At 48.6% G+C, this 14,533-nt stretch overlaps 3 protein-coding genes across 5 annotated transcripts; 2 read left to right on the forward strand and 1 right to left on the reverse strand.

Moving 5' to 3' along the window:
• Positions 1-6,515, forward strand: lrrc45 (leucine rich repeat containing 45). Of its 3 annotated transcripts, none has more exons than XM_067244628.1 (18): positions 1-88; positions 965-1,418; positions 1,534-1,595; positions 1,715-1,785; positions 1,892-2,070; positions 2,201-2,329; positions 2,412-2,524; positions 2,600-2,664; positions 2,911-2,988; positions 3,410-3,545; positions 3,636-3,713; positions 3,838-3,949; positions 4,133-4,203; positions 4,323-4,415; positions 4,555-4,647; positions 4,992-5,165; positions 5,330-5,477; positions 5,622-6,515. In XM_067244628.1, the coding sequence occupies exons 2-18, from the start codon at positions 1,187-1,189 to the stop codon at positions 5,813-5,815; spliced, it is 2,028 nt and encodes a 675-aa protein (XP_067100729.1). In that variant the 5' UTR covers positions 1-88; positions 965-1,186; the 3' UTR covers positions 5,816-6,515. The 3 variants fall into 3 exon arrangements, with proteins under 3 accessions (XP_067100729.1, XP_067100731.1, XP_067100730.1); XM_067244630.1 differs by having other exon boundaries at positions 2,600-2,658; XM_067244629.1 differs by having other exon boundaries at positions 11-88; positions 960-1,418.
• A 197-nt stretch (positions 6,516-6,712) lies between these two features.
• Positions 6,713-11,300, forward strand: rac3b (Rac family small GTPase 3b). The gene is made up of 6 exons (XM_067244202.1): positions 6,713-6,839; positions 7,986-8,057; positions 8,225-8,342; positions 8,530-8,592; positions 9,178-9,337; positions 9,502-11,300. Exons 1-6 carry the CDS (start codon positions 6,805-6,807, stop codon positions 9,630-9,632), a joined length of 579 nt encoding a protein of 192 aa, XP_067100303.1. The 5' UTR covers positions 6,713-6,804; the 3' UTR covers positions 9,633-11,300.
• Positions 11,301-11,409: 109 nt separating this feature from the next.
• Positions 11,410-14,456, reverse strand: dcxr (dicarbonyl/L-xylulose reductase). The gene is made up of 9 exons (XM_067245240.1): positions 14,344-14,456; positions 14,079-14,156; positions 13,665-13,762; positions 13,248-13,402; positions 13,054-13,096; positions 12,774-12,873; positions 12,367-12,431; positions 12,041-12,158; positions 11,410-11,659 (listed from the first exon to the last, which is right to left on the reverse strand). Exons 2-9 carry the CDS (start codon positions 14,128-14,130, stop codon positions 11,556-11,558), a joined length of 735 nt encoding a protein of 244 aa, XP_067101341.1. The 5' UTR covers positions 14,131-14,156; positions 14,344-14,456; the 3' UTR covers positions 11,410-11,555.
• Between the last annotated feature and the right edge of the window lie 77 nt (positions 14,457-14,533).

Here is a 14,533-nt window from a genome sequence, read left to right on the forward strand (position 1 = left end):
AGGGACCAACAGCTGTCATGTCAACAACAACGAAACAACGTTTGATAGTTGTAAAAAAGAAGAATGCTATCGAAATGTGATCTTCACGGTGAGGTTTGCTCTTCATTATATTCCCTAACTTGCAAACATGCTGTGCCAGTTTTAAGCGTATTCAGAATAGAATAGAATACTATTCTAACAAAGTAGTGCAAGGATAGCAACTTGGTAGCTCGGTACACGACTGTAGTGCTAACAAATCCTACTGTTTACAAACAAGTCTATAATTAGTTACACCAAGCTACTCTCCATGTGGACGGTACGTTATAACGTATTGGACAATACCAGTTTATCCAGTCCATTGTAGCGTGTGTGGCAGGGAAGTAGCTTAGACAGTCGCTGTTAAATGTAAAATAACCAGTTTGTACAAGAAGTTGGCTACTGCTGATGAATCTGAATAGCTACTTGCTTCTTGGGCTACTGTGTTTATGTTTAACGCAACGATTTTGACGATACATTGCAATATGTACAGGGATATGTACAGGGACTCGGACTGAAGTCCAATCAGCGATATCACTGGCAGTTGCTCAAGGACCATCGTCACTGATTGAAATGTGTGTGAATGAGCATCTGCGTGTGTCTCTTTCTAATGATGTATTGTATGCCTAATCAGTCCATTCACTGATGATGAGGAAAATCAGACGTTTGGTTGCAATTAGGCTACTCACTGTTGATTACTATTCTGAATCAACAATGGTGGGACTCTCACAGTTACCATATTATTGTGCAGGTTGTAAACTGGGCAAGACAGCAGAAGGACATTTGACATTTGATTGAATTACTATATTTTATACCATATTTTTGAGGCTGTTGTCGGCTGCCTGTCATGCAAAGCTACTTATCATCCATACTGAAATCAAGTCCTTTGCTGTTGAGAGGACATCAAGGTCACCAATCAGCCATTGTATCTCTTCACTCCCCAGCGCAGTTGGAGGCAGGAGGAGGAGCAGCGTCTGAGAGGAGCGAGGGGGCCAACACGGACGACCCGTGGAGGGAGAGAGTGAGTTAGAGGAGGGACAGGCGGAAGGACGGAAGAAAACACAGAGGAAATAGAAAAAAGGGGGAAGCATATTAAAGGGTATAAGTCCCCCCCACCACCACCACCACCACGACTACCATCCACAGCAGAGGTGCCAGCTACTGAACTGGAATGGAAGACTTCAGGAGGACCTACCTGCGGGTGTGTAAGGAGGGAGGTGTGGAGCCCCAGGAGTCCATCCTGGCCCAGCTGCAGGGGTCCAGGGGGGCCTTGGAGAGCTCCAGGCTGGACCTGAGGGGACACAGCCTCTCAGCAGACACCTGTAGTGTCCTGGGCAGAGTCCTCCAGAAGGACACACTCTTTATCGAGCTAGCCCTCAGCGATTGCATGCTCAGCGAGGAAGGTACGTGTTGATAAGCAGTGTGTCACTATCCTTTTTAAGAGTAATTTTTCTATCTCTATCACTAACACTTTAAATACCTTCTTATCTCACTGCCACTTGTCTCTGTCATGCCCAGGTGCCAAGCTACTTCTACATGGGCTGTGTGCCAACACCACAGTTAAGGTCCTCGATCTGAAGGTACTGATAAAGACATCACAGACCATTCTGGCACCACCAGTCACTTTCAAGGTCAGGGTGTAGGTAGCTACACACAACAGCTAAAGTCTGTTGATGCAGAATGATGTGTGTGTTGCCAGGGTAACAACTTGAGATCAACCGGTGCCGAGGCTTTGGGGAAGCTTCTGGCGAGAAACAAGACGCTGCGCAGGTCAGGCGCTGGCTTGGTGCCAGAACACACACCTTGTTGACTGAGCAGTCCACAAAAGATGCCATATGACTATGTTAACTGTGTGTGTGTGTGTGTCTTGGTGCAGGCTGGTTCTGGAGTGGAATGCATTGGGGATGTGGGATGAGGCCTTCTCCATTTTCTGCGAGGGCCTTGCCTCCAACACCAATCTGTCACAGCTGGACCTGCGCAATAACCAGATAAACCACCAGGGAGCCTCAGAGCTCTCACTGGCTCTGAAGAGGAACAGCACTCTGCAGGAGCTAGGTGAGACTGGAGGACATGAGGCCTCCTCCACCCTCAAACCCCGTAGCAGGAGAAGGTCTTCACTGTGTTCTCCGGAGGGTTGGGTTGTGATGGTTCTCTCTGGTGGGTTCTGTTCTCCGCCTGGTTCTAGATCTGCGCTGGAACAACATCGGTCTACTGGGTGGTCGCTCGGTTCTGGAGGCTCTGCAGCACAACCGGACCCTGGTCCAGCTGGAGATGGCTGGGAACAACATCCCCAGCGACACACTCAAAGCCCTCGGTAAGAGCTGTATCCCTCCCCCCTCCATGCCTTATTTCTCTCCCTGTCCAGGGTCTGATTCCCCCCTGTCTCCGCCCTCCAGAACAGGCCATGGAGCACAACTCAGACAGACAGTCCACTCTGAGAGAGAGCCGTAGCAGAACCCAGGTCCTCAGCAAGGAAATCCAGATCCTGAAGGAGGAGAAGGGCCGACAGGTAAACTCGTTTACAAACCACTCTGGTCTCCCAGTTGCTGTTTGAAATACTAACTGAGCGCTGATGTCACTGTAGTTCCTGAGTCTAATGGAGACCATCGACAAGCAGAGGGATGAGATGGGCCGCAGCAGCAGGTCAGCGTGAGTGGATGTCTAACTGGGTCTGGGTCGTGGCTTGGAGGACTGGATGTCTAACTGGGTCTGGGTGGGGGGCTTGGAGGACTGGATGTCTAACTGGGTCTGGGTCGTGGCTTGGAGGACTGGATGTCTAACTGGGTCTGGGTGGGGGGCTTGGAGGACTGGATGTCTAAGAGGGTTGGGGGAGAGACAGGCAGTCTGTCTCTGTAACTTTCGCCATGTGCCCTCCTCCATCCTGCCCTCCTACAGGTCCACCTCCATCCATGTGGGCCAGCTACAGGAAGCCCTGAATGACAGGAAGTCGGTCGTTAACTCCCTCACCGCCAAGTAAGCAGCCAGCTCGTCTGTGTCAGACCCCACCACCCTCACCCACCACCTCCACCCCCACCCCTTCAGCCTCCCAAGGCTGCTCTGCATTCTGTTCTACACACCTCCCAACACTCAACGTTTATTTTTTTTATATTATAAGAATATTAGGTATCTCATTTCTATCCTGTCCCGGGTCTGCCACTATTATTAACTCAGTTCTCAGGTAGAGCAGCAGAGAGGAGGGGACTCTATGGACCCCGGGTGACCCACTTATGGTGGGCTCAATGTTACAGAGGACACTTACACATTTAGTATTACAATTGTAATAGGAAGTGGACCTGCCTATAAAATTCATTTTAGGAGTCCTCCTCACTAACTCACGCACAGACTGAATAACCATTGTGTGTGTGTGTGTGTGTGTGCGTGTGTGTGTGTGCAGGCTGCAGATGACGGAGGCGGCGTTGACTCTGTCGGAGCAGAAGAACCACAACCTGCAGGAGCTGCTGGGGCGTCTGAAGAGTGAGAAGGACGACCAGAGGGAACGACAGAGCAGGGAGAGAAAGAAGGAGCAGGAGGTAGGGAGAGAGGGAGAGAGAGGACCACAGAGAGAGAAGAGGGAATGGAAGTTATTGACTGGTGTATAACAGTGTGTGTGTGTGTCATAGGACAGCGTGCTGCGGGAGGGGAAGCTACTCAGAGAGATGAAAAACATGTCAGAGACCAGCCTGCAGCTCAAGAACAAGGTGGGATTTGTGTATCAAAGTGGGAATCTTAAATGTGTGTGACAAATGTCAGTATAAGCCTTATAAAAATGAAGTTCTGAAGTGTGTGTGCGTGTGTGTGTGGGTGCGCGTGTGTGTGTGCCAGGTGGATGAGATGGAGCGGAGGTGTAAGACACAGCAGGATGTGATCTTTGAGCTGAAGCAGGAGCTCACCAACAGCACAGCAGAGCTGAAGCTGAGGCTCGCGCAGGCAGAAGGTAACGCCCCCTCTCTCACACACACACACACACACACTCAGATACAACCTCCTCGCCTCTCTCTAACTCTCTCTCTAACTCTCTCTCTCTCTAACTCTCTCTCTCTAACTCTCTCTCTCTCTTTCTAACTCTCTCTCTCTAACTCTCTCTCTCTAACTCACTTGCCGTCTGTCCCTCCCCCAGAGCGTCTGGACCTAGAGAGAAAGAGGTCCAAGCAGGCTGTGGAGGACATAGACGGCCTACGGCAGAAAGAGGTAGAGAGATGGACCGACCACAGGTCTGCTGATAGTGTCCTCTTAATGATGAGTGGTTAAGTGATAAGTGGTAAGTCTCACTACTCGTGGGATTGTGTCCGCATGCGTGTGTGACCCAGGTGGACCATGTGAATCGTCATCTGGAGGAGAGTGAGAGAGGCCTGCAGGAGAGGATCCTCAAGCTGGAGGGACAGCGCATTCACCTGGAGGAGGTTCATAAGCACACACGCATGCATGCACACGCAAACATCCCTAATGTTAGCGGTACAGCTTGTACTTACATTAACTTTGTGTGTGTGTGTGTGTGTGCGCACGTGTGTTTATATGTGTTTGTGTATTGCTCCCGTACAGGAGCTGAGCAGGGCCAAGGCAGCGTGTGTGACTGAGAGGGCCCAAGCAGAGGAGGAAATGGGGAAGTTGCGCTCCCAAATCCGCCTGGAGGAGGTAGGCCATACACACCTGGAAGTGAACATATTCTGTGTGTGTGTGAGAGACAGGGATATACAAATGAAAATAGTCTATTTTCCAATATACTACACCAGTCATTCAACACAATACTATCTCACCCTTCACTCTCTCTCTCTCTTCTCTCTCTCTCTCTCTCTCTCTCTCTCTCTCTCTCTCTCTCTCTCTCTCTCTCTCTCTCTCTCTCTCTCTCTCTCTCTCTCTCTCTCTCTCTCTCTCTCTCTCTCTCTCTCTCTCTCTCTCTCTCTCTCTCTCTCTCTCTCTCTCTCTCTCTCTCTCTCTCTCTCTCTCTCTCTCTCTCTCTCTCTCTTCCCCCTGAGCAGCAGCAGAATGTGAGTGCTCTGGAGGACAAGTTGCGAGCGTTGCATCAGTCCAGGGATGAGTCCCAGTCCCACTGCACCCAGCAGAAGCAGAGCATCGCTGAGCTGCAGGCGCGCAACAGCCAGCAGAGCCTGGAGATGGACGGCCTGCGCCGCCGGATAGACGAGCTGCAGCAGGTCACACACACACACACACTTTCTTAAGAAGGATGTCCTAGCTGGCAGTTTGTTCTCAGTAATGATGTTACCTGTCCTCCTGTATATATGATACACACACAAGACCAGTCACAGAGCGAGCAGGGTTTAACTTCAATGTGTGTGTGTGTGCGTGTGTGTTGCAGGAGCTGTCGGGTAAGGACCAGGAGCGCGTGGCGGAGGTGAACAGGGTGAGGGTGGAGCTTCAGGAGCACATGGGTCACCTGCAGGCCGAGAGGACAGCTCAGGGCGGACTGAAGGAGAAGATCGCCGCCCTGGAGAGAGAGATGAAAGGTACGCGTCAGCGACCTCTCTGTCAGCCTCTCTCCTTTCCCTCCCCCTTTCATGTTCTGTCCAGTAAAGGTTTGCCTTTTCGTGAAATATCCGGAGTGGATTCAATTTATGACGTCGTTTCCTGTCCTCTCTCCTGCGCCGCAGGTCTGTCCAGTAGCCACCGGGAGGCGCTGCTCGACAGGGAGAGTGAGATTGCGTCGCTGTGTGAGAAGCTGCGCCTGAGAGACGCTGAGATCCAGAGGATGAGGGAGGACGAGGCCCAGAGGGCCAGCTTCCTCCAGAGCGCCATCCTCACCTACGTACAGGGCTCCCCACTGCACTACAGTCCCAAGAAATGAACCCTGGCCCTTGAACTATGACCTACACACCATACCTGTATCTCTATGCTTGTTTACAAACATCTCAGGTCTGCACTCACTGGGGTCACTGATATCCATAACTGGCTCAAAATACTATTTGAAATATTTTCGGAAATACTGAGGTGTTATTGATTCTGCCTGGTGTTTCAGGTGGATGATGCTCATTTGTTTACATTTTGCCAGACAAAAAAGCACAGATAAATCATTTCAAAGTATTCCTAATAGTATTTTGACAGCAGTCTGCTGATGTATTGGCAATGCTGGCCTACATTTTACCCATCTGTTTAGGTCACACCTCAACATCTTTACAAGCAAATTTTTATTTAGTTCATCCACTTGCCTTCATCTGTTTCGGGTGCTCAGCCTGTGTACGTACGGACACCTCATAATTAGGCGCTTCACCACTCTGAATCATCCCTGAGGATCCACAGCACTGGAACATTCTCTCAGACTCTGACTGAGCTCAGTCTGTCTGTAAGTTTCAAAACAGCCTGTTTACCAAGAGCCCACAGTCTGTTTGTGTTTTAACATGAAGCCACTGTTACACATATCAGTGACTGGTGTGAGTTGTGTGTTTTCAATTCGATTTTATATTAAGTATAATGAACGTTGTTTTCTATTGTGTTTTTACTATTTTCTATTGTTACGATTGGATCAGTTTTTTCTATCAATAAAACGTGTTGAATAAAAAAATATGCAGTTTGTTTATTTGGTTATAAAAAAGTGAAGCAAACCATAGGAGTAAGTTCGGATGAGGGCATTGGGCCATACAAGGTATATGCCTTTGTACTGTCCCTTTAAATATGCTCGTGTTTTTCCGTTTACTTCCGAACAATCTCGTCATCGACCCCTTTCACTGCGGCTGGAACGCTGAGCGGACTGGCCCGCTTCTCTCATCCGAATCTCGGCGCTCATTGTGAGACATAACCACTACTATTGGCTTTTAGTTACCACCGGATCTTTTGCAAATGCAGGCGATTAAATGCGTGGTGGTCGGCGACGGGTAAGACCCTAATTCTGAAATGCACGGTTATTTTCCCTTGTGTGATTCACTGATGCGTCCGTAGATGGGAGGATGCTGGCAGAAAAGGGGCTGGGGCGCTCCTATTTGACGGGTGGTCTTCCTTCTCTACTCGTTTGTAGACATCCAGCAATGTGTTGTTTCATATTATTTGTTAACGAAATGTCCGTTATTTCACTGGGGTTTTTGACTTATTTGGATTGAATTGGTGTTTTATTTGGTGGCGAGCGAACGCTTAGGGATGATATGAGGAAACACCTATGCTGCTCATAGGCCATCAGGCGGGGGTGCTGAGGCACGAGAAATCTAAGCATTACGTCTTCTTCTCCTCCCGTTTACTGAAGAGACACAGTGCATGTTTGGTGTTATGGCCATTTGGCGAACTGTCTGTATGGCCATTTCCGTCCGTGATTTAAACCGATTTCTCTTAAATGCTTGGAGGCCAATTTTGATTTATTCTTTTGTGCCAAATTCATTGGCATATTACCGATAAATATGTGTATTTATATGGCCGTCTGTGACTGGGGTCATTAATCAATGAACGCCAGTGAGGACATTAGCATAATGTATTAAAGTTGCATTGGCTCATCTGTCTCTCCTGTGGAGAATGATAGCGGGTACAAACCCACCCAGTACAAACCCAGTAACCCCAAATCACTCTCATGCTCACCCTGGCACTGTCTCAACCCTCTCTCTCCATCGACACACACATACACAAGCACACACACACACACAACATACAGCCAATAGTATACCCTCTCACATTCTGCTTTCCATCCCTGTGGCAAACATCCTGCATGCTACCCTTCATGTTGTACTGTATCATTTGTGTCAATACCAGTTGAGATGGGGGGTTTTACTAGTGGGGCAGTCAGTAGTTGGGTACAAGGGAGGGGGTGAAAATGACCCCCGGGCAAAGTAAATGTAGGCCATTTTACAGTGTATGACACAGAGAGAGAAAAGGAGGGAGGATAGTTTGTCACACACACGCACCACACACACGTAAGTACACACACTCATGCAGTACTGAGCTCATGTTCAGCAGTTTGGGGTGTTGTTTCATGTCTCATAGTGACACACAATGTTTCATACTGTAGTGTGTGAAGATGTTTCTTTGTCCCTCCCCAGGGCCGTGGGTAAGACCTGTCTGCTGATCAGCTACACCACCAATGCCTTCCCTGGAGAGTACATCCCCACTGTGTGAGTCCCCACACACACTCACTCACACACACACGCACACACTCGCACACGCACACACCTCACATGTATTCAAAGTGAAATTGGCTTCAGGGTTTTTGACTATCAGATCATTCTACTTGATAAAGTATCTTTTCTCTCTCCCTTGTTCTCTCTACCTCTCCTCCCAGCTTTGACAACTATTCTGCCAATGTGATGGTGGATGGTAAACCAGTGAACCTGGGTCTCTGGGATACAGCAGGACAAGAAGACTACGACAGGCTCAGACCACTGTCTTACCCACAGACGGTATCTACACACACACACATGCACACACACACCACTGTCATAATCACAGATGGTGTACACACGCGCACATGCCTCAAACTAGCGTCATATTCACACATACACACACACACACGTAGAAAACGCACTCTCTCCCTCATCCGTTAACTGAGTGCTCTGGTCTCAAAGCGCTCTCTCTGGTTCTCCCCAGGATGTGTTCTTGATATGCTTCTCCCTGGTCAGCCCGGCTTCCTTTGAGAACGTCCGAGCTAAGGTCAGTGGCCACGCCCACACTTCCTCCCCCCAGAGGAAGGGCCCAGTCTGACCTAAGGAGGCACATCTATCTCCGCCTGGAAGCAAAAACACACACGACGCCACACACACTCTGTACACAGAGAGCCTGCTCGCGGCGGTGTCAGCCCAAAAGCACGCCTGCGCTTTTTGATGACATCGCACCTGTTTCTGAAGTAAACTCTCTTTGTATAAAGTATGATGCTGGTTCAAGGATGACGCCCCTGGTCAACGTAGATCCTATAAACTGGATTTAGTGGTTTTCATCTTCAGCCTTTCACATCGTTGCGTCGCTCTGGTCTGTTCTGCACTACATGGTAGCACAGTACAGATCAAGTTGGCACAATTGTATGAAAGCAATTTTTGCCAGTTGATTTCTGCAGCCATGCCACTGTTATCTATCTAACTTTATTTCTTCTTTTGCTGACTTTGTTTTGCCTCCCCTGGGTGCTTTGTGTACATGTGTACACGCTGGACGTGTACTTGTGTACACGCTGGACGTGTACTTGTGTACACGCTGGACGTGTACATGTGTACACGCTGGACGTGTACTTGTGTGGTGCGCCAGTGGTACCCTGAGGTGCGTCACCACTGCCCCAACACGCCCATCATCCTGGTGGGCACCAAGCTGGACCTGAGGGACGACAAGGACACCATCGAGAGGCTGAGGGACAAGAAGCTGTCCCCCATCACCTACCCCCAGGGCCTGGCCATGGCCAGGGAGATAGGTTGGTTGGACAAGGTTGCTAGATGTTTGTGTGTGTGGGTGGTTGGTTGGCAGTCTGTGGGCAGGCATGTGTGGGAAGGTGAAGGTGTGTTAGATGGTGCGTACCTCCTGTGTGTTTTTGTTGTATCTGTGCGTGTTCGAATCCTTGTTCCCTGTGCGGGTCAGGTGCTGTGAAGTACCTGGAGTGCTCTGCGCTGACTCAGCGAGGGCTGAAGACGGTGTTTGACGAGGCCATCCGTGCCGTGCTCTGCCCCCCGCCCGTCAAGAAGAGGGGAAAGCGATGCACCGTCTTCTGAACAGCCCCTGCCGTCCCAAGACCTCCAGACCCCTCCCCCCCCCCCCGCCCCCCCCCCCCCCCCCAGCCGTAAGGAGCTTCGAACGGTCAGCCGATAGTTAGTATTACAAAACATAACCATGACAACAACCACTACTTCTCTGAGAGATGAAAGAAGAGAGATGTGAGAGATAGAAAGCGAGTGACACAGAGAGAGAGATACTGCACTGCTGAGCTTTTTTGTAAGTTAAATCTTTGTTTCTTCTAAGATGTTGCTACAGTACAGATATAACAAAGATAACTGGACAGTTTTTCTTTCTTTATTTTTTACAGTTTTGAATATGTAACATTTTTCACCTTGAGAAATTGATCAAATCACTTTTGAGTCATCATTCAGTTTTTATATGAGGGGGAAACTCAAATGAACAACCGCACCTGTGGACTGTAGCACAGTCCATCCTCATCCACCTCCCTCCCCACCCCACCACCCTCAACCTCACCCTGCCAACCTCATCCCACCCCTGCCTCTACCCCCACCCTAACCCCACCACAGCCTCACCCCCACCTCCCAACAGTCCTGCTACTCTGAGCTAATGCTGAGTTTAAACACCGTGTTTCAAACAGCCTGGAAAGTCAACTGTGAATACGGCTCCTGGTACAAGTTGTCCCGAGCCACATATCTGGGGTCAGTTTACAGGCTCCAGGCCTGAACCAAGGCTGTCAGACTCATCAAGACCAATCTGACCCCAGATCTGTGTGTAGGGGCAACTACTAGGTCTTAGTGTGACAGACTTGCATGCCCAACAAGGAGCTGTCTAACATGGCCTGCCTGAGGAGCCTGCATGGGTATGACTGATCTTAGTCTTAAAGTACCCCATCGTTTATGTTTGTGTGCGTGGAAGAGTGCGTGTGTGTGAGTGTGTGTGCTTGCAGGCGTGAGTGAGCATGGATATGTGTGTGAAGGACAGTATTGTTTCAAGCAAGTTTTTTAGTGTCAAGTTTTTGGTACTATTTCATATTGTATTGTAGTTCTACACCAGCCTTTTCAATGAGCTGTCCACATAGATGGGATGGGTTTTAAGTCTAGTGATGTACAGGTTAACCTTAGAGAGGGAATGCATTATGGATATATCTATATGTACCTGAATATTTAGCTCTTTAATCCTAAAAAAGTTAAACTAAAAGGATAATAATAGTCACTCACGCTGAATTTAGAGATGTTGCTAAACAGTAAGTAAGTAAATAAAGGGGCAATCCATGGAACATTTGTCCCTCGTGGCGAATAAGTGGATTGCACTTTTTACAAATGCATTTCTGTGTGGTCATAGATCTGAAGTGTTTTGTCTCCCTCTTCTGGTGTGACAGAGCACGACAGTCTTCTGTCATGCTGTCATTGGTTGGCATAGCAACTGTGTGGTTGAATTATGTGTCTGGTCCTGCCTAAGGTGTCAGTTATATGGTAGCTCAAAAATGCTACAGAGTACAATCTACTATTGCATGGATATGAACAGGTGAAATTGACCCATTGTAACTTTTAGGACGGTTATATGAGATGCATTGGCGATGTATGTACTGTAAGATGACTTGTAAACTTGTTTAACTGTTTTGTCTTATTTTTTATGACTTCACATGTCAGTGTTGTGAAATATTTCAATTTTGTATAATAAATACAAATGTATATGTAAGGGGATTAATTTGTGAATGGATTCAATTTTCATCAAAAAGTACCAAAGTAAGATAAGAGAACACACAACAAGATAACTGAAAGAATCTGGAAATGTATTTTTCATTAGGTATATATTTAATCAGTAACATAAGAAACTCAGGTTACAGAATGATTTAGGTATGTTGTACATGCGAGGTGAGACTAGCCAATCACATGCAAGAATAAGGAGGTCAGAGGAAAGATTCAGCTAATAGGGATCCAGAGTAAGGAGGTCAGGGGTCAACAGGCCAGGAAGCCGCCATCCACTGGCAGCGTGACCCCATTAGTCATGGAGCTCTTATCACTCAGCAGGAACAGAACGGAGTTCACCACATCCTCTACCTCTGCAGAGACACACACACCACATCCAACACACACACACACAACCACCAACACACACATAACCACATGCAAGCGCACAAACACCACACCACCCACACCAAACGCAATCAAGGACATGAAAGCCACCAGAGCACATACACACAAACAACACAACCAAACACAGTACTCATGACAGAAATACACACAGTTAGTCCTGTAAATTGAGAGTCAGCACCAAGTCAGACCTTGGTGCATTTCTCCTCAACGTTGCTGACCTGCTAATCTGCAGTATCATACCTGGGTTCCGTATATACCAACATGGCTGATTGTGTCATACCTGGGTTCCGTTAGTACCAACATGGCTGACCTGACACTGCCCACAAACCCTCCAGATGAGGACTGACCTGCGAAGCGGCCCAGTGGAATGCGTGAGGTCATGGCTCTGGCCTTTTCAGCGTCGCTCCAGCCCAGCCGGCCCATCTCGGTCATCACCACGGTGGGGTTCACGCTGTTCACCCGGATCTGAGCCGAGACACAGAGAGGCACGGCTCCACACTCACACTCTACACACTTGTTTCCTGTCCTCATCGAATGGCTACTACTCCAAACACTGTGTATCCTGATTGGTATGGATGAAACATGAGGGGAGAGGATGGGAGCCTATTGAGACCCCCTCACCCCTCAGGACAGAAGATGCAACACTACTGGGAGTCAGGTGAGGATGAGCTACCTGGTGAGGCCCCAGCTCCAGGGCCATCACCTTGGTCAGCATGTCCAGAGCTCCCTTTGTGGCACCTGTAGAGACAGAGAGACGAGAGAGAGAGAGACAGAGAGAGAGACAGAGAGAGAGAGAGAGAGAGAGAGAGAGAGAGAGAGAGAGAGAGAGAGAGAGAGAGAGAGAGAGAGAGAAAGAGAGATAGAGAGGGTGGTATATTAATGAGGGTTTTCCCAATACTCTAAATCTACCGTGCAAATACTGAAGTCTGCAGTTAATGTTGTACTAATACAGTACTTTGTCGGTTTTACCAGTCTACAATGTGACTGCATCTTATGAGTAGCCCTGTTAGTTTTACACTATAGATAGTGTGGTCCCTCATATGCTGAATGAAAGGGAGGGCATGTGTGTGTGTGTCTCACAATAGACAGCATGGTCCCTGAGGGCACACTGGGACGCCTGACTGGAGATGTTGACGATGGAGCCTCCTGTCCCTCTGGCCTTCATACCCCGAGACACCAGCTAAAAACACACACACACACACACACACACACACACACACACACACAGGAGGGAGATAGTGTGGTGAGTAGGATCACAAAACACTGTTGTTCGACCTTACGAAAGAGAAGTTAACCCTGATTGTGGATATTTGTTATGGTTACCAGATGTAGTCAACCACTAATGCAGAATCTCAGTTACCTGGGAAATGTGGAGCACAGCTTTCACATTGATGTTGAAGGACCTGAAATACAAACGCCATCATCATCATCTCTGAACTTCTGACTACAGAAATGTCGAGACTAAGATGTGAATTAAACATCATGTCACAGGTTTTATTATTTAAACTACATTAAATATCTACTTTGGAGATGAAACACGAGGCTCTCCTTTACTTGTCAAATTGCTCCGGAGTGACGTCCAAAAAGGGCTGCAGTATGGCGCAGGCGGCATTGTTTACCAGGAGATCCACGGGACCTGCCCCAGCCAGAGCGGCCTCTGTGGCCTCCCAGTCCGCCAGGTCCACGCACACCGGCCTGATGGACGGACACTGCAGGAGCAAGCCACACCAGACACCAGAACCAATCACTGGGTGGGTCTGTGCCATCGTCTCCCGTCACGGTGGGGAGAAGAGACAATGAGGAGAGAGATGAAAGGAACAGGGAGGGGGGTGACTGGGAGAGTGGTGGAGGACTGGGATTGGAACAAAGGCGTCACTGACAGGAGTGGGGTGGGGGGCAGAGGTCGAGGCACTGGGATGGGGCATGGGAGTGCTCAGGAGGGGGGATGAGAAGGGTGTTGGGGGTGGGTACCTCCAGCTGGAGGCTGTCCAGGTCGGCGCTCGTGCGTGTGACTGCCGTGACCTCCGCCCCGCAGCGCACCAGAGCCAGGGCAGTGGCCCTCCCGATCCCTGAGAGGGGGAAGAAAGGAATTCATGAACACAAAAGCTATTATGCACTTGAGTCATCAGTGTGACACCAGGGCTGACACTCACATTCCGATCATGTTTCAGGCTTTACGACACATAATGACAGGCTGCAAGTCTCTCAGGACCCATCTAGTGGAATTTAGTTAGGGTTCAGGACAGGAATATGAAACTTGTTTTACTTTTCACTTGAGCACTTTGAATGCACCTTTATATAAAAACCTGGTGGTGTCACTGTGTGCCTTAAAACGTACCCATATCTGACGTAGGGTTAGCCTACGTAGTTTTTTTTTATATTTACCTTTTCCTGCTCCAGTAACCATGGCCCGTTTGCCAGCGAAAGAAATCTCCATGACTGTTTGAAAACTAGTTTTTCAGGCTAAACAATAAGGGAACAACAGATATGGATTTGAAAAACACTCGAACTGTACACCCTCGGTTAAAGGCCCACACACGCCACTAGAAATCCCAGTCACGCTGTTTTGTTTCCAATTATCTGTGAAGAAATTGCAGTCGTCATTCGATTGTGTGAAATAAATGCGATCGAATAAACTCTAGCTACCTACCAGTAAGACTCTTTATGCCAACACGTTATCTCCCTAAATTATGCAGAAATAACTACGTTTAGATACGTTTGCTACCGCTGAGCTCGCGTGAAGGGGGCAAAGTTGCAACTAAAGTTAATGGACAAAAATGTCAACCCTCCTCGTTGACCGTAGGTCAACGAGGAGGGTTGGTCAAAAACTGTCAAAAACT

The sequence above is a fragment of the Osmerus mordax genome, chromosome 10 (genome assembly GCF_038355195.1).
Source record: "Osmerus mordax isolate fOsmMor3 chromosome 10, fOsmMor3.pri, whole genome shotgun sequence".
In the NCBI taxonomy this organism is placed as follows: Eukaryota; Metazoa; Chordata; class Actinopteri; order Osmeriformes; family Osmeridae; genus Osmerus; species Osmerus mordax.